The sequence below is a fragment of the Cavia porcellus genome, unplaced genomic scaffold (assembly GCF_034190915.1).
Source record: "Cavia porcellus strain 051 isolate PalLab524CR breed Dunkin Hartley unplaced genomic scaffold, mCavPor4.1 scaffold_3, whole genome shotgun sequence".
In the NCBI taxonomy this organism is placed as follows: Eukaryota; Metazoa; Chordata; class Mammalia; order Rodentia; family Caviidae; genus Cavia; species Cavia porcellus.
In genome coordinates this window covers 27,541,498-27,561,833 of record NW_026947486.1, presented here as the reverse complement: position 1 = coordinate 27,561,833, position 20,336 = coordinate 27,541,498, and the positions used below count along the sequence as shown (strand labels likewise).

Here is a 20,336-nt window from a genome sequence, read left to right as displayed (position 1 = left end):
CACACACAATAGTAAAAGTCTTAACATTCAAAACATAAAGACCAAACTGAATAAGAAAAAGAAAGTGCCACAGAAAGAGGTATAGTATATGAAGAGAAAATTGCATTACTGGAAAAGTAAAGATGGTCAATAAACAATAAAAAGCTGCTCCACTTGAGGATTGATCAGAGGAAAGTAAATGAAAGTATAATAAGACTATAGCTTTTCATCATAAAATTGATAAAAATTAAATAATTAGTAGAATATAATATTTGTAGAAGTACTGTCATAAGTCACTGGTGCAGATATAATTTGATAAAACAATTTTGGAAATTAATTTTATACAACTGAATTAAATGATATTGCATACATTATTTGATATAACAATTCCATCTTTCTATCTATAAATATATACATGTATGTATATGTACAGAAATATATACATTAGAAAAACACAACATAAAACAAAAGCAAATTAAACAGCATGACCAAAAGTCCATATTGAATAACAGAAAGTTACAATTTGTCTGTGACACAGACAGGAAAATTCAAGGCAAGAATATTTCACAAGAGGGGCTGGTACGAGCCAAAAACCATATGTGATGTCTTTGTATGCTATACAAAGTTACTATAGGAAATAAGGCATGTATAGTTATGAAACTGTAGGGTCTTTCACACAGGAAATATAGATGGCACCACTGATTACCATAGAGACTCCACCAAACTGAGTGGGAAAAGAACCAAATGTTAAGCATTAATTTAGGGGGCCCTGATTATATTTTCTATTGTAATGATTACACATTCATGTATTCCTTTCAACACTATAGTAGCTAATTCAAATTACTGATATGTTGGAAAGACACAGAAGAGCAGAGTATATACTTAGAGAAACAAATGAGACAAAGGAGAAATTCACAGATACAACAAGGAAGTTCATTTTTCATGAAGTCTAGTCATCTGGTGAGCAGATATTAGTCTTTAAGTATCAAAGCTTCTTCAGTCTACAGGGGGGATTCTTTTAAAAAATAATAGTTTTTGTAGAGACGGTAGTATTTTCTATGGTCCTAAATCTCTTGCTAGACATTTCTCTATTATCCTCAAGTTCAAGATCTCATCCTAGTAAAATAGGCCAACATTTTCTAGCAGAGATGAAAAAAACACAAGAATGACACACTTTCATTATATGTCTACTTGGGGAAGTTACATGAAGTCATATGTTGAAGGGATCAGAGTAAGAGTATCTCAAAGGAAGAAAGCATATATTGAGAGTCCCTATAAGGTGTCATTTGAAGAGTATGTTCTTCTAAAAAGTCAATTACATAAATTATCACCCTATAGCATTCTGATAGTTCAATTGTCAGTTTCTCTGAGATTTTTAAATGGTTTATGAGCTAACCAGAAAAGGTAGCAAAGATGTGGGTAAATTCATACCTTTGAGCCAAACAGATCTGATTGTAATTTGAAGTTAAGGTAACTACATGATCTTGGCAGGCTACCATAAACCTCTAGTTTATCATCCATATAATGTAGGAGGCAGAAGGGACAGATCATATCTACTTAAAAGCATGCTTCTGAAGATTGAAGTATATATGCCATACCCATAAAGTACATGCCCATAAATGACAACTAAATGATTATAATACAATGCAAATTATTTTAAAATAATTAGGAAACAAATACTTATAAATATTAAGGGAGACAACAATACCTTTAAATATTTGTTTTGTATCCATTAAAACCACTTTTCTTATTTTATTTAAATATATATATATATTTAAATAAAATAAGAAAAGTAGTTTTATATATATATATGGGAGTATATATATATATATATATATATATATGGGAGATTAAAACGAAAGAGGACACAACAACACATGTCAGAACAAAACAATTTAAGCAACATAGGGCTTCATCACAAGATAACCTGACATAACATTAGATACCATAGTGTCTCTTTTCTTGAAATATTTGAGTATGCATGCCTTCGTGTACTATCAAACATAACAATACAGTGTAAAGCCATTCAAGAGGGTAAAAGTGTTACAGGGTATTTAGAAACAACTAAAACAAAACAAACAAATGGTTTCTATATTATCTCCTTGATTATAAAAAAATTTGTTTATACTATCACATATAATAAAATTGAATAAGATGCAACATGATAAAACAGATGGAGACAGAAGAACAAAAGCTTAGTGAGACTTTAAAACAAGATATTAAATCAGCACTAGCTATTATAATGTCTTGTTTTCTTCAAAATAACTGTTCAACCCATCACAGACAATAAACTCAAACATTCCAGAATAAAACTATTCCAATTAATGAATGGAAACATTATAAGGCTTCAGAACAATAAATGGGGAATCATGATTACCACATACATTTATGTATTCTTACCATTTCTTACACTAGGGAAACTGTTTGGTATTTATACATGTGAGTTTCATTTATTTCGTTTATGAGTATGGTTTCAAGCTGTGCATAATTATTTATAATTATCTCAATGTGATAATTCTTTAGAGCTGAGTAGTACTCCATTGTATAAAAATATCACAACTTTTTAATCCATTCCTCAGTTGATGGACACTTAGGTTGTTTCCAAGATCTGGTTATTACAACTTGTGTTGCTATAAACATGGGTGCACATATATCACTGTGGTATGATGTTTTCAGTTTTTCTGGGAATATGCCTAGAAGAGGAATAACTGTAAAAATTTGGGACTTCCAATCCCAGCTTTTTGAGAAATCTCCAGCTTGACCTCTAAAATGGCTACACCAGTCTACAGTCCCACCAAGAGTGCAGGCTAGTTCCATTTCCCCACAGCCTCTCCAGCATTTGTTGTTGGTGGTTTTCTAGATCCCAGCCATTCTTTCGAGAGTGAGATGTAATCTCAGTGTGGTTTTAATTTGCATTTCTCTAAAGAGTAATGATGATGAATTTTTTTTCATGTATTTATTTGCCATTTGTATTTCTTCATCTGAGAAGTGTGTATTCATCAGAGATGCCCATTTTTGGACTGGATTTTTGAATTTTGGGAGTCTGATTTTTTAAAATTCTTTATATGTTTTAGACAGAAGTCCTTTGTCTGAGGGAGAGTTCACTAAGATTTTTTCCCAGTTTGTGGGTTTTTCTTTCACTATGCTGGAGATTTCTTTTGACCTGCAGAAACTTTTTAATAAGAAGTGATCCCAGTTATTCATTCTGGGAAGTATTTCCCATGTGGTTTGATTCCTGTTCATTAATTCTCTACCTACCCCTATGTCTTCAAGATTTTTACCCAATTTGTCTTCCAATAAATTTAGTTTTTCTGCTTTAATATGCAGATCTTTCATTCATTTAGATTTTAATTTAGTACATGGTGATAGGCATGGGCCTAGTTTTAGTTTTTGGCATATGGAAAGCCAGTTTTCCCAACACCATTTATTAAAGAGACTGTTGTTCTTCCAGTGAGCATGTTTGACACCTTTATCAAAGATAAGGTGGTTGAGTGTGTTTGTAGTTGTGGTTGTATCTTCTAATCTATTCCACTGATCTTCAGCTCTGCTTTGATTCCTGTACCATGTTGATCTTACTACAGTTGCTTTGTAATATAACTTCAAGTCAGGGATTGTGATGCCTCCTGCCTTGCCCTTGCTGCTTAGAACTGTTTTTGCTATTCTAGGTCTCTTCTGATTTCAGATGAATTTTAGGAGCAATTTCTCGAGATCTATGAGGTATGTTTATGGTATTTTTAATTGGGATTGCACAGAATCTGTATAACAGTTTTGGGGCAATGGCCATTTTCACAATATTTATTCTTTGTATCCATGAGCAAGGGATGTCTTTCCATTTTCTAAGATCCTATTCAATTTTTTGTCATTGCATTATAATTTTCACTATGTAGAACTTTCATTACTTTCATGAAAATAACTCCTAAATATTTCATTTTTTTTCCCGTTGGTAGTGTGAAGGGTATGGCTTCACTTATTTCTCTCTCTGTGCTTTTGTTGTTAGTGTATAGAAATGCAATTGATTTTTGTGTATTGACTTTGTATCCAGCTATATTGCTGAATTTGTTTATTATATCTAGGAGACTGTCAATGGAGTTTAGGGGTCTTCTATGCAGAGTATCATGTCATTTGTAAATAATGAAAGTTTAACTTCTTCTTTTCCTATCTTTACGCCTTTTATTTCTCTCTCTTGTCTAATTGCTCCGGCTAGTATTTCCAATAGTATATTAAATAGGAGTGGTGATAAGGGACATCCTTGTCTTGAGCCTGATTTTAAGATAAAGGCCTTCAGTTTTGGGCCATTTAGTATGATACTGGCTTTTGGTTTGTCATAGATGGCCTTTATTATATTGAGGTAAAGACCACCTATTCAAATTTTCTGTAAGTTTCTTATCATAAATGAATGTTGGACCTTATCAAAAACTTTTTCTTCATCTATAGAGATGATCACATGGTTCGTACTTTTGGCTTTATTGATATGGTGGGTTACATTTATTGGTTTACGTATGTGGAACCATTCCCGCATAGCTGGAATGAATCCCATTAGGTTGTGGTGTATAATCTTCTTGATGATTTGCTGTATTCTATTTGCCAATATTTTATTGAGGATTTTTCCATCTGTGTTCATTAGAGAGATTGGTCTGTAGTTGTCTTTAGATTGGTTTTTCTCAGGTTTTGATACTAGAGTAATATTTGTTTCCAGGAATGATTTAGGAAGGATTGCTTCCTTTTCAATTTCATTGAAGAATTCGAGGAATATTGGCATTAAATCTTCTTTGTACTTCTTGTAGAGTTCTCAAATGAATCCATCTGGCCCTGGGCTCTTTTTGTAGGTAAGGATTTAATTACATTTTTAATTTCATTAATAGAAATTGTGTTATTCAGCAGTTTTACATCTTCTTAACCTAGCTTTGGTACTTCATATGTTTCTAGGAATCTGTCTATTTATTCTGTGTCATCCAATTTATGAGAGTAGAGGTTTTCAAAATAGATGTTGATGATCTTTTGTATTTCTACAGAATCTGTAGTGATTTCGCCTTTTTCATTCCTTATTGCATGAATTTGAGCTTTTTCTTCCCTTTTTAAAATAAGGTTGGTTAGGGGCTTATCAATTTTATTTATTTGTTCTAAGAACCAACTCTTTAATTCATACATTCTTTGGATTGTTTTCTTTATTTCTGTTGCATTAATTTCTGCTCTGATTTTTATAATTTCCTCCCTGCTTTTGGCTTTGGGCTTAATTTGCTCTTCTTTTTCTGGATGTTTGAGGTGTTGCATCAGGTTATTTGTTTGTATTTGTACAGTTTTCCTGATGTGGAAGCTCAGTGAAATAAATTTTCCTCTGAGGACAGCTTTTACTGCATCCCACAGGTTCCAGTAAGTTGTATTTGTGCTTTTGTTTGCTTGTAGGTATTGTTTAATGTCTTCCTTAATTTCCCCTGTGACCCACTGATTACTTGAGTGTTTTATTCAGTTTCCATATGTTTGTGGGATTTTTGCAGTATCTTTAATCACTAATTTCTAATTTCATGGCACTATGATCTGATCACATGCATGGGATAATTTCAACTCCTTTGCATTTATTTAAGTATGTTCTGAGGGCTAATAAGTGGTCTATTTTAGAGAATGTCCCATGTACTGCTGAGAAGAATGTGTTATCTGATGTTGTTGGATTGAACACTCTGTATATGTCTATCAAGTCCATTTGTTCACATGTGTGATCCAGTTCTGTTATTTCTTTCCTGAGTTTCTGTCTGCTAATCTGTCCCTTAGTGTCAATGGTGTGTTAAGGTCTCTGTTATAATTGGGTTGTTGCTAATTTGGTTTTTCATTTCCGTTAATACTTGCTTTATATAGCTGGGTGCTCTGGAATTTGGTGCATATATATTTAAGATTGTTATCTCTTCCTTTTGAAGTTTTCCCCTAACCAGTATGTAGTGACCTTCTTTATCTCTTTGATCATTATTGCTTTAAAGTTCACATTGTCTGCAAATAGAATAGTTATGCCCACTTTATTTTGGGTTCCTGTTGCATGTAGTACTGTTTTCCATACTTTGACTTTCAGTCTGTGAGTATATGTTTGGGTTAGATGAGTTTCTTGTAGACAGCATATGGTTGGATGCTATTTCTTGATCCATTCTGCCAGTCTCTTTCTTTAAATTGGTTCATTTAGACCATTTTACAGTAATGGTTGTAACTGTTATATATTGGTTTATTGTTGACATGTTATCTTTTTGCTGTTGCATCTTTATCTTTCCATACTGTTTGGTTTTCTGTTTTGTTTATTGGTTTTTTCCTATGTACATCTAAAGTGTCTTTCAGTATTCTTTGCAGGTTTGGCTTGGTGATCATGAAATTCTTCAGCTGTTCTTTGTCATGGAAGTATCTTATTTCTACGTCAATTTTGAAGGACAGTTTTTCAGGGCACATCAGTCTATTTTGTAAATCATTTTCCTTTAAGATCTGAAACAATTCACTCTGTGCTCTTCTTGACTTTATTTTTTGTGCTCAGAAGTCTGCTGTGATTCTGACAGGTTCTCCTTTATAGGTGATCTGTCCTTTCTCTCCGACACTTTTATTATTTTATTCTTATATTGGATTTCTGGGATGGTGATTATTATATGTCTGGATGTAGTTTTATTTTGGTTACAGGTATTTGGAGTTCTATATGCTTCACTGATCCTGATGTCAGTTTCAATTCTCACGTTTGGAAAATTTTCAGCTATTACTTCTCTAAATATCCTCTTGACATCCTTTATGTTGTTCCCTTCTTTTTCATTTACCCCTATCAATTGTTTTTTCTTTGTATCATCTTGCAGCTTGTGAATTGTTATTTCCTCACTCCTTGTTATTTTTAAAAGATCTTTCCTTTCCTTTTCACTAGCTGCAATCTTGTCTTTGAGGTCTGAAATTCTATTTTCACTTTCATTGAAGCAGTTTTCACAACTTTCAATGGAAATTTTGTTTTCCTGTATAACTTTTTGCATCTGCTTTATGTATTCTACTTTTTTATATTGTTCATCCAGGGATTGTACCTTTTTGTTTAGTTCCTTGATTTTTTCAACTGTCTTCTTTAGATATGTTCAGCACTTCTTTTATCATTTCTTCTTTTACTTGGGAAATTATTTCTAGTTTGAATTCCTTTAAAGCTTACCCAAGTTGCTTCTTTATTTCAGTTGCTATTATGTCAGGTATTTCAGGTGTATGGCATATATTTTCTTCTGTGTACTTAGCTCCTAGGATTTCTTGGGATGGGCTGAAGGTTTGAGATTTCATTTTGATCTTTCATTTTGTCATTTTCCTATATTTCTGTGTTTCAAGTGTTATTCCAAGTCTTCCCCAGGGCCTGTTGGAAATCCTTTTCTATGCGCTCAGCTCCTGGGACTCTGGCCACCTAGTTCTCTGGATTGAAAAAGGATCACTGGGCGAGGAGCAGGGAGGCTCAAGCTCTATGGTGCAGGTTTAATATGGTAGGAAGCTGTGAAGTTCCTTAGCTGGCGGGAACAATGATCCCAAACTCCTTGGTTTGGGGGTTGGTGCAGAGACACTTTCTCCACGCCACTCTGCCTCTGGAACTGAGTGTGCCAGCAAGCCAGGGACTCCAGAGTCCACCAAGCATGGCAGCGAGTGGGGCATTTGTTGCAGGCAGGCTCAAGACCACTTGAGCTGGTCCAGTGCAGCAGAAAGACATAAAGTTCCTTGGTTGGGCCCCAGTGAGGATCCCAAACTCCCTGGGTTTGGAGAATGGTGTGGGTTAAAACTACTTTTCTATATAAATACAATTATTCCTTGGTATTCACAAAAGATTTGTTCCAGGACTCCCTGTAGGTACCAAACTCTGCAGATGCTTAAATATCTTATATAAAATAAATATTATTTGCATAAAAACCTATGCACACTGCCCACTACTTTAATTTTTTATAATACTTAGTATAACATAAATACTATGAAATCGTTATAATACTGCACTCGTAAAGAACTATTGCCAAAAATGTCTATATATATTCAATGTAGATGCAATTTTAAAGATATTTTCTAACCATAGTTAGTTTAATATACAAATATGGAACCTACAAACATGGGAGTACTGATATTGCATAAGTTTACAAATAGGCATGAGTCCGTTTATACCCCTAGATAACTGACATTTTAATAACTTTCATATTAAACAACATTTCAAAACAAGAAATGTGGGACTGGGGATTTAGCTCAGTGGCTCAAGTGCTTCTTGGTAAGCACAAGGTTGTGAGTTCAATCCCTTGGTACCAAAAATAAATAAATAAATAAATAAATAAAGACTCAATATAAGAAATTTATGCACATTTTTAGTGATGTGCAATAAAATTTCAAAAATTCCTATAGTGAACTTCTAGATTGTTTGTAACACTTTATGAGTATGAACACCAATACAGTAAACATATATACTATCATTAATACATTGCTGTTAATAAGAAATCTAATTTATAACCCAAAATATTAGGTAATATATTAACTGGTTCTTTTATCTTTTCTATGTAAAATTTCCAGACTTTCAATTCAAAGCTATTTTAACATGGACATTAAAAATAGCAGTTCTTTCACTGTCTCATTCTCAAACTACATGGCGTCCTAGCAGGTTCCCAAAACCTACACAGGTTTTTCCTCTGCTATTCTCAATTTGTCAGTCTGCTTTCTATTTCTTACTCTTTATTATTCTCCTAGGCCAGTTTCTGGTTATTGCGTCCATCAGAGCCCCCTCAACAAAGTGAAAAGGAAAATCTGACTGGGGCTCAATGACAAATTGTTCTCGAGTGTTGTCCTATGAATAACAGTTCAAGATTCAACTTAATAAATATTTCTCTATGCCATAGGTAATGAGCAAAAAGAATCAAGCACCTATGGCTTTTTGTTATGTGGTAAATGCTTCTGTGAAACACTTTCATATGATTCTTCTCATTTAATTTTTATACTGAGTCTATGATGTAGTTCTTATTAGTAGCTCCCAATTCTGCTGACCAGGAAACTGAGGCATCTGGAGTGTAAATATGGCAGAGCCAGAATACAAAAAAAATCTACTTGATGCAAAGCATATGATATTACCCATTACTTCACAAAGTCTTCCTGGACAATTCACAAATGTTAATGAAAAGTTTTTCAGGTAATGCCTTTAGAGAGGAAGCTGACTCTGTTACAGTATTTTTGTCACTATCTTTCCCTTTAAATATCACAAAACTTTTTATTTAATAAAAATCTTACCTTTAACAGTAGGATCCATGACTATTATTCACTGTGTGTTCATTAGCTCAAATAGTATCATTTTGGCATTGAACACAGAAAAGGTAGTTATGAATCGCATAAATCCTTCTTCTATGGAGCTCCAGGGCAAAATACAGAACTGAAAAAGAAAATCATTATAACACTGTGATCTAGAGGTTATGATAAACATAAGTGTTGGATGCTAAAAGAACAAAGAAGCAAGCTTCACTGGTAGTGCCATCTAAACTGGGTTTTAGCAGCAGCAGTGAGTCAAGCAGAAAATGGGGCAGGAAAATCTTTTCACTTTCACATTGCTTTAGTCATGCTATTATTTCTTAGAGCATGGTGATGGCTTAGACCTTTAGGTCTCTTCTTAGTGATATGATGGTTTCTTTGCTGGGAATGCCCTTATTTTCTCCTCAGGTGTCACTGATCTACTTTTCAATATGTAACTCAAATGTCCTTTCAGAGGCTTTTCCTGATTCCTTCAGGCTTCATTATGGGATCCTTCTATGAATCTGTGTTTACTTGTACCACAAGCATGCTCAATGTTCAATAAATGCTTGTGGGAACTGTCCACTCATTCAATGAGTATTTACAGAGTACTATTATCTAAGTTTTGCTCTAGGTTGTATGGATAGAAGAGTGAATAAGGTCTCTACCTTAATAAGAGCCTAAAGACTAACAAGAATCAACAGACAATTATCAAATAAAATAATCACTGCAAGTAATTACAGGTTTTACACAGATAATAAAACAGGACACTACAGAGACTGACTAGTTGTAAAATAGGAATAGTTATGATAAAATACTTATGGAGGAGATTTCTAAGGTGAAAACGTGAAAGTATTTGTATTAATAAATACATGCACACTGATTTGAGATTTGAATAAGAAGGGATAATGAGAAAGAAGGAGGCATATGAAGAACAGTGCAGTTAGAGGGAAACCTTGAACTAAGAATAATCTGTATATGCTCAAAAAATCCCAAAGCCATATATGGCAGGTGCAGCGTGAGTATGAGAAAAAGTAGTAAGAAATAATACTGAAGAACTAGACAGAGGCTGAAGTACATAGGATCTTACAGGCCATAGTAAGGGTGAATGGACGTTAAGTCTGGGGAAAATATTTGCGGGTGTGGAAGACAGTACCATGAAAGAGTTAAGTACATAGGCTCTAGTACAGATTATGTAGATTTGGTTTCTACATTTCCCATTTTGTTACATGTCAACTAGGATGTCTTAAACTCTTTACACCAGGTATGGAAATAGAGAGTAATAGCACTATCATCATAGATTTTCTTGAAAAGATTAAATGATATAGTTCATATAACATACTTAACCTAATGCTTAGTTCAGAATGAGTGTTCAAATAATGTTAACTTACTATTTTAAATGAACTGAATGCACTGTTCACCATTTTAAGACTTTGGATGCCTCTCTCACATTCTATTTTCTCCTGATGGAGAGAATGCACAATGTATATGGGTAGAGCCCACCAATACACAGAAGAAAGACTCAGAGTATGTGGTTACATACCTCTCAGAGAGCATAACTGGGACCTCAGCTGCTAAGAAGACTGCTCTTCCTCAGGAAGAACACTGATCTCTGTCACCTTAACAATAAGTTCTGCCTCCTGATCAGCAGTAAAGCTGAGTACTTAAAGCACAGTAATGTCCAAGCTTAGTGCAGCAGACATCTAGATGAAAATAGATGAAATAAAGAAGGGCTCTATGTTTCTTCCAAAATATTTTTCTTCTACATACTAGCCCTTGTGCTGGCAATTTGTTATGGTTCAGCATGGCAATGTACATGTACTAGTGCCTGGTAGGTCATACGTTTGAAATAAACATGTGCAGAATTAGTAACTCACATGTTTTTCATTCATATGTGGTAGAATGCTCACATGCTTTGTAGAAGAGCTTGATTGAAAGGGAGATCACTAGGGACAAATAACCGTTATAGTAATATTATTAATGGGTTTCTGAATATTATGTCCAATAAACCTCCTTCTTTTCCTTTAGATAGCTCTCTCTTACTTTCACTGATTAACCAGGCACAGAGAAGCACACCTATAATCTTAACAATTGAAGCAGGATGATCTCAAGTTTGAGTCCTACCTAAGTAACTTATCAAGACTTTCTCAAGGCAGTGGGCTAGGGACATAACTCAGTATGCAGGCCCTGGGTTCAATTTCCAATAATGGAGAAAAGGGGCCTCAATCTCACCTGTAGATGGAAACTTAATTCCTTGCCAGCAAAACACAAATCTTCATATTTATGTTCAGCCTAAGGATTCAAATTACAGAGTACAACATTTGTTTTGCTTTCTATTTTCTGTCTTCTTGCTTCTCATACCCTAGATCCACTACAATGCACAGAACTCAAGGAGATTTGATTAAGGTTTGAGTGTACTCAGATGATGTACATTCTAATCCTGGTTCTACTACTTATTTTTTGGCAAGTAAAGGCAACTTTCCTGTTTTCTGTCTCAATGTTCTTCTGTAAAATGAATATAATACAACTCACCTCACACAGCTACATAAGGAAAAAGTAAGATAATGCCATGCAAAGTGTTTAGCACAGAGCCTAGCAAGGAGAAATCATTAAATACACATATAGAAATAGACCAGCAATTAAGTTAGACACAAAAGACAGAGGAAAATGGCTTTAAAAAATCTCCTCCAGGATTCTTTCAAGTCTTTTTCCTTTGTCAGCTCATGGAGATGAATGAAGTATGGGGTCATATCTAACACAGTTCCCTAACCAGAGATATAATATAGAATGAACTCTTTTTATTGAGCTGACCGACCTTAGGCAGTGGACAGAGAAACTATCAAACTGGGCCATGAGGAAATGAAAATTGAAAGAGAACCAAACTAACATGCTCATATCTATGTCGGACCCAAGATGTCTTAGGTGCTGATGTGAAACTATGCACAAGATGTAGAGAAGTATATATGGTTTGATTCTATTTCTGCAAAAAAAAAGAGAGAAAGAAACAAAAGAAAAGAAGAAAGCTTATAAAAGGATATCTATGTCTAACTGAATATTAACACATGGAATGTTTTTGCAAGGGTTCGCAAGAAATTTTTCATAGGAATTGCCTCTGGGTAGAAAAAATGACTTTCTAGGAACAGACTTGAAGAACTATTTAGTTATGTTTTACTCTATTTTTTGCAAATAAACATTAAATTAAACTAAAAACAAATCAGAGCCAATTTCTTCTGGGAAGATCTAGGCAAACTTAAGATGTAGTCAATGCCATTACTGTTCAAAGCCCATGAATAGGGGTAAAAGCTAATGGATTATAAAAGTAACAGTTAAGCAAAAGACAGTCCCGTGTGTGAGGGAAGGACTCTGTGTTTAAGATATTGCAAAAGAAATAGTTTAGATAGTGACTTTTGATGCTTTTCTGTAGAACAAAAGGAAGCATTATGAGAAAACCGTAATCCAAGAGTTTAAGAATAATGTTTAGTAGAACTTGAAGCACCTGTAGGCAAACTGCATCAAAGGAATGAGATCAATGTTTTAACAATGAGTAACCAATAATTATCCCTTCATGGAAAAAGACCTGGATACGAAATGACAAAAGATATTTCCAATAAACATGATCTTCATACTTTTTTGCCTACAGACCTAGCATAAAGTCAGTTTTCAAGCTTGGATGGCAATGGAATTACCTGGTGAGCTTTAAAAACTATTCTTTTGTTGTGAAATATTGTTTTACCTTTTTCCTTAAGAAAAAAAAAAGCCCAATGCTCATGGAATATCCAAACCAATGTGGTCAGAAACTCTTGGAATGCACCAGTCATGAGTAAATTTTGAAGCTCCTTGTAACTCTAATGAGAATTCAAGGCTGAGAACCACTACAAAGAAAATTTGACAAGTTAGATGTCCACAAATATTTTTCAGTGAACATCTAAACTATTCAAGATAAATTTAAACATTTAAAAAGATATTATGTCATAAAATTTTAATTTTAAAAGAAAAATTTTAACTCAAAATTTGATAAATAGAATTCTATGACAAATGTCTTTTTTATGTCTGACCCCTTTGATTCAGTATGCTTTCAAGGTTTACTCACTTTGTAGCATGTATCAGTACTTAATTCTTTATCATGGCTGAACAAGAAGTCTTTTGTTTACCCACTCATCAATTGATGAACACCATAGTTATTTATGCCTTTTGGCTGCAGTGAATAGGAGTGCTATGAACATTTCTGAAGACTTTCTTTGAAAGGCTATCTTCATTTGGGGGCACAGTTATACCTCACTCAGTTCGTAATCAATTTGATTGACAAACAGAAGTGTTTGGCAACATCTTTTGTTTGATAATTCTGCAACAGGTAACTAACATGGCCGTAGCCATCTCTCCTGCATGAACATAATATGTCCATCTCTCCCAGAATCATGGAATGAATTAAGTTTATGAACCAAGGTATCGCTGTACAGAGGAGTGGAATTACTATCATAAGGCATAAGCTTAACTTACTGTGGCAGAGTAAATGTTTTATGTAGAAGATAACAATGTTATACATACCCACCAATATTATATGAAGATCTTATCAACATCCTCACTACCATGTTATTTTGCTTTATTTAAAAACACAGCCTTGTCATCTTTGAAGTGGTGCATCTTTGTGGTTTTGATTTTCAGTGCCTGAATGACTAATGAAGTGGTGCACCTTTGTGGTTTTGATTTCCCTTCCTTCAATGACTAATGATGCTGAGCATCATTTTATGTGCTTATTGGCCATTCATATATCTTCTTTGGAGAAATATCTAGTCAAGTACTTTTACTTGTCTTTGTGCTATTGAGTTGTATGTTTTTATATATCCCAGATAGAAGGTCCTTCACAGACACATGATTTCTAAATATCCTTCCCATTTTGGGGGTTTCAATATGACAGTGTCCTTTTATACACAAAAGTTTTTAAAATTCTTATGAAGTCCAATTTTCCTATTTTCCTTCCTTTAATGCTTTTGTGATTGAACCTGAGACACTTTAAAGTCTATCATAAGATCTACTTTCATGCTTATTTTGAAGTTTTATAGCTTGAGTTATTATATTTAGAACTCATGTCAAAGTTGAGTTAATTTTTCTATCTAGATAAGAGTTATGGATCTAAATTCATAATTTTAGATGAGGATGTCCATTGCTCCAATACCATTTGTTGAAGTGACTGCCCTCACTGAATGGTTCAGGTGACCTTATAAAAATCTATGGTACAGTGGCTTTGTAGCGTATTTTGAAATCAGGTATTATGACTACCCCAGAAAAGCACTTCATGCTAAGGATTAAACAATTCTGAGTCTTTTGTCCTTCCATACGTTTTAGGATTTGTTTTTGCAATTTTGTGAAGAATGTCATTGATATTTTGATGGAGATTACATTGAATTGATAGATCACCTGCAACGGTATGACCATTTTAACATGTTAGCTATTGTCAACCCATGAACAAGGGAAGCCTTTGCATCTTCTTGGGTCTCCTTCAATTTCTTTATTCAGTGTCCTGATTTTCTCTGTAGGGGTTATTCAACTCTTTTGTTAGCCTTATCCAAGGCATTTTATTTTGTTAATTTTGAGGTACTAGAGACTGAGCCCAAAGCTTTGGCACTGAGATACAACCCCAGCTCTATAAAAAAATATATGTAACTGTCTCACTAAGTCCCTGAGTTGGCCAGGAAAGCTTGAAATCGTGATCACTCTGTTTAGCCTCCCAGAGTGCTGGAATTACACACATGCACCTTCATATCTGGCTTGGTATACAGTTTTATTTTGTTTTGTTTTGAAGCTATTATGAGTGAAATTCTTTTCCTGATTTCCTTTTCAGTGCTTTCATTTTAGGGTGCAGAAAAGCGAGTTCATTATTGGTGTATAGAAACAGCATTCATTTTTGTATATTGATTTTGTATTCTTGCAACTTGGCTAAATTTGTGTATCAGATCTAAAACCTTCTGGTAGAGTGTTAAATGTCTTTTAAGAAAAAGATCAGTGGTAAGAATACATAAAAGTATGTAGTAATCAAGATTCCTCATTATATTGCTTTGAAGCCTTATAATGTTTTCATTCATTAATTGGAATGGTTTTATTCTGGGTTGTTTCACTTTATTGTCTGTGATAGTATGAACAGTTATTTTGAAGAAAAAAGACATTATCATAGCTAGTGCTGATTTAATATCAGCTTGTTTTGAAGTCCCATCAAGCTTTTGTTCTTCTGTCTCCATTGGTTTTATCATGTTGTATCTTATTGGATTTTATTGTATGTGACAGTATAAACAAAATTTTTTATAGACAAGGAGATAATACAGAAACCATTGTTTGTTTTCCGTTAGTTGGTTCTAAATACCCAGTAATACTTGCATTCTCTTGAATGGTTTTACACTGTCTTGATATGTTTGATGCTATAGTATACAAAGTTATACTCAATTATTTCAAGGAAAGAGACACTATGGTAACTACTGTTATGTCAGGTTATCTTGTGGTGAAACACTATATTGCCTAAATTGTTCTGTTCTGACCTATGTTGTTATGTTGTTATGTACTTTTTTATCTTAATCTTCTTTTTAAAATTTTTCGTTTTAATAAAAAAGGATCAGAAGCCAATGAAGAGAAATTAACTTCTTCCTTTTCTATTTTGTACATTTTATTTCGTATTGCCTAGTTGCTCTAAAACTTCACGTATTATGTTGAACAGAAGTGGTGAATATAGGCACTCTAATTTTAGAGGAAATGATTTCAGTATTTCTCCTGTCAGTTTGAAGTTAGGTATTTGAAACTGTTTTTCTTTTCATTTATTAGATGGAATAGTTTCAAATGACCTATTTTCATGCTCCTTAATTTTCTTTTGCTTATGTATTCTTTTTGAATCCCTTTTAAGAGAATTTTATATTATTGATAATGTACTACAGAATTTCGCTTTAGTTTTGTTTTGAATAATTTCTATATATGGATATTATCTCTTTAATGAGATGAAATTTTTATACTTTTATATTTTAATGGCATAGTTTTATATTTTAATGCATTTTTCATAGATGATTTAAAGTCAATACTGAAGAACCATTTTTAATGCACTTTTCCTAATATGTAAGATATACTTTCTTTATGTGTCATATTTTTGTTGAAAAATGACATTTTAAATACCATGCAATTCTGGAAATCAGAGTTTTTTTTTTATATTTGCAGGAATTGCTTTTGCCCTTTACTTACTGACTTTACTGAAATAATTCTGGAAGTCTGTATTCTCTAGCTCCTGTGGCTCCTTAGGTCTCAATTTTCTTAGTTTAATGGTCAGCTATTGTCTACTCAAAGTTCTCCTTAAATTCTTGTAACCAAAATTCATTAGTTGATTCTCTTTGTATATTAGGGCATACTTTTAAAATTCAGGCAACTTAATACTCTAATACTTCCTGATCTAACTAATCTTTCTTGTCAGTAGGAAGTGAGAGCATAGGATCTTCACTAAGCATGTGCCTAATTCTGAGCATTCATGTGCTTTCAAGATCCCTAGAATATTTCACAATTTTTCAAAGCCTACTAAGGGCATCTCATTCTGCAGGTTTTCCTATTAAGAGTTTTTAGGTAGTCTAGTATTGCCTCCACCTTTTATCAATCTTGGGGAGCTCAATGTTTAAAAACTTCCTGTGATATTTTAATGAATACCCCATAGAAAATGTTTATTATTGGGGCTGGGGATTTAGCTCAGTGGCATAAGCACCTGCCCTGCAAGCAGGTAGTCGTGAGTTCGATCCCTGGTACGGATGAAAAGGAAAAAGACAAAAAAAAATGTTTATTACCGTGTGTGGGTTCTGAGTCAAGTCGAAAGAAAGCAAGTTATATGAGTGAGGTATTCTATGGGCCTTCCAAACAGGTTAAATGATAATCATTTGGGGGTAATGGAACTTTGAAGTTGTACTAGTCACATTTTCATTCCTCTCATGACTGCCAGGTTATGATTTTTACTGTTAATTTTGGTTTTTAGTTCTACAGATTGGAACTGAGGAGGACAGAAGAACAGAGTAAGCTAAATGTCCTGAAGTTAATACTCTTATTGAGATTCAAACATTTTACTTGGGTAAATGTTTCTAGCCTTTGATTAGTTTCCCCAAATTCTGGAAAAAATTAATTCAAACAATATTTTCACTGGGGATTTAGCTCAGGGGCACATTGCCTGCCTGGCAAGCATGAAGTCATGAGTTTGATCCCCAGTACCCCCCTCCAAAAGAACAATATTTCCAGTCTTTTTTTAATGTAGAAGACAATTTGGGGACATGTTTTCAATACCATTTTCAGTGGTATCACTCTTGATATCATTCTTGGCCTATAAAAACAATAACAAAACCCAAAAAACTTGATTTCTACTTCTGGGAATTTTTCTGGAGTATAGTGTAAATAATGTAAATTTTCAGATAGTCTTGTAAGATGTTTACTACATCAATCTTTGTGACAGTAAAACACTAGAAATAACCTAAATACTTTCAATAGGAAACTGATTAATTAAATTAACATATAGATATAAGTGCTACACTAATAATGACTATAAAAATGAGTTGTTACACATGGTAACATAGAGCCATTTCCAAGTTATGCAGTAAAGGAAGCCAAGGCTTATAGTTAGAAAGCAAAGTATACCATTAGAACGCTAATTTTTGAGTGAAAAGTGACACATATGTGACTTGTAAATTTGCAAAACATTTCTAAAATATTATGTAAATGTACAGCACCAGTAGGCATTATTACTTTTCATGATGAACAGTGTAGGGAACTAAAGTATCAGATCTACATTTTGCTTTTGTGCATTATTTGAACCTTTAAAATATAAATGTAGTTGTTTAAAATTAAGCTATTTTATATACAAATTATTCATTTACTAAGATCTTCTTGAAATGTTAGTAATTCCACAACAATAAATATTTCTTCTCTTGAGAAAATGAAGTAAATGACATTAAAAGCCAGTTAGGAGCTTATCATCATGACTAGGTAGGTGGCAGCAATGAAGGAGTCTTTAATACATGTACCAGAGAAATGTAAGTATGCAGAAGCAAGGACAACAGAAACCCAAACATAGGAAAGCAACAGGAGGAGAAACTCACTGGACCAAGACCCAGCGAGGTTTAGTAAGGGAAGACAGATCACACCTAGATTATAGAATCCCTTAGACTCTGGGTTCAGTGTATATGACATCTTGGGAGAGGACTGAGAAAGCACTTCAACAGTGGCCTGACAAAAAAATAGGCTCAAAACCACAAACCAAAAATAAAAACAGACACTACCTTCCCCACGGAACAGAGCAGTGAGATAATTTGTAAATGAATGCATCAGAGAAACTGAAAGTCAGAGAGTTGTGTAAGACAGTATAACAGCTTGCCTTTGGAAGTCTGAAAACAATCGTACCAGTTTAAAACCATTTACTAGTCCAATTATTTAAATACAAGACGACCAAAAATTGCCTACTTGTTTTCACTTTTATAATAGGAAACATAAAAATGACAGTTTTGTCAAATGTATTCAATACAAGAATTGACTGAAATGACACCTGCCCAAGCAACACTCCAGATAGTCAGTATATAAACAAACGTGCTGCCCAAGTCACATTTGTGGTAAACTGTAAAGTAGCCAATCATGGACACAAATGTGAGCACTGAGAAAACTGCAGACTAGGAGCTTTGTGAATGAGCAGCATCTGGAATTGGCAGGACACTGGGAAAGACGAAGCCAGACAGACCCAGAAATAATTACTTGACATTTCTTTCCTTGTAACAACTCTGGGAGTGTTATACTTGTGTGCTGCTCATGCCTACTGGAAGGTGCTCAGAGAGAAGCTCCCAGAAGCCTGAGGAAACTGGGAACTGAGGAAAGCAAGGATGTCTGGCATTTCACCGGGTTTACATGTTAGAGAGTGAGGCTTTGGGGACAGTGACAGAGAAAGGACAAAGCATGATGCCAGGTCAGAGGACATCCAGTGATTCATAAACAGAAGACTTGTGGAGAGAAAACAGAAACAACCTCAGGATTTTCCTGCAGGGAAATGAGCAGATAGAGGTCTCTGGAGAATATCCATGGAGAAACCATGCTGGGCCAGTTTATACAGCACCCTTCCTTCTCCACATTAACTGAAGTTATAGGATCTTGAGCCAGAGACAAGGGTCTAAAGTTAACTATGCCCAGAGCCTTGCTTTAAACTGGGAGTCACAACAAGAGGTCCATATGAATTGACAAGCCTTATTGCTCACAGGTCCAGATGGGAAGGAGGCAAAGCTCAGAGATGTGCAAGTGAATTCACACTGTAACACTAAATCAGTACATGCAATCAGTACATGCAATATAAATGAGATTGTGAAGACGCTTTGTGTTTTTACAACTGTGCAGGGTTTAGTGTGTGTGTGGGGGGATGTTCCTTTTTAAAATTTTTACTTCTATTTTTCTTTTCATTTTATCTTTCTTTCTTTTGCCCTTTCTCTTCATTTTTCTTCGCTCTTTCTTTCTTATCCCCATATCTTCCCTTCTTTATTCTTTTATTTGGAATATGCAGAGTTCAACAAAGAAAATGTATACACACTTCAGGAAAAGAAAATAATATGATATTTTTCAACAGATGGTGTTATGCTTATATGGGGGACTTAGAGGACATTGTATATCACAGGAAACCCACTACACTGTCAGCTCTTAGAGAAAAAACTGTGAGCTCTTAGAGAAAAAATGCATGTGTAGCAATCTCGATAATCAAGGTTAAATAAGCAGAAGTTTGCTATATTAATATATGTCTAAAAGCTAATGGCCACCACTTTGAGCACCTCTTGTAATTGTAGAAGCCAAAGGTAAATTGTACTAATTTCACAGTCTCATCAATGAATTCGTATTAAAATATTCACATATGTTTTTCTTTTCTCAAAGTATGTAACCATTTTTATATTTCTGTATATGTGCAAAGAAAAATAAGAATTAACGGGTGCTTTAATTTAAATAATACCTTTCATAAGCATGTCAGGGTAAGTTCCATTAACCAGCAATAAATTAAAAAGGTTCTAAGCATCTCATAGCTTCTTTAATCTCTAATTACAATTCCCTTTTTCTATATCCCTTTCCCGTGTCACTCAAATCAACACTGTCCCTTTATTGAAATTACAGAA

At 34.1% G+C, this 20,336-nt stretch overlaps 1 protein-coding gene across 2 annotated transcripts in view; it reads right to left on the bottom strand.

Moving 5' to 3' along the window:
* Window positions 1-1,829: 1,829 nt before the first annotated feature.
* Rragb (Ras related GTP binding B) overlaps window positions 1,830-20,336 on the bottom strand; it is a 75,283-nt gene continuing 56,776 nt past the window's right edge. The window contains exons 11-12 of one of the 2 annotated variants that reach the window (XM_063245977.1): window positions 9,208-9,346; window positions 1,830-7,703 (exon numbers count right to left, since the gene is read on the bottom strand). In XM_063245977.1, the coding sequence (XP_063102047.1) occupies window positions 9,255-9,346 (92 nt within the window). In that variant the 3' untranslated portion in view covers window positions 1,830-7,703; window positions 9,208-9,254. Of the gene's footprint in view, window positions 9,347-20,336 lie in introns of both variants that reach the window. The other variant, XM_063245976.1, reaches the window with a different exon arrangement.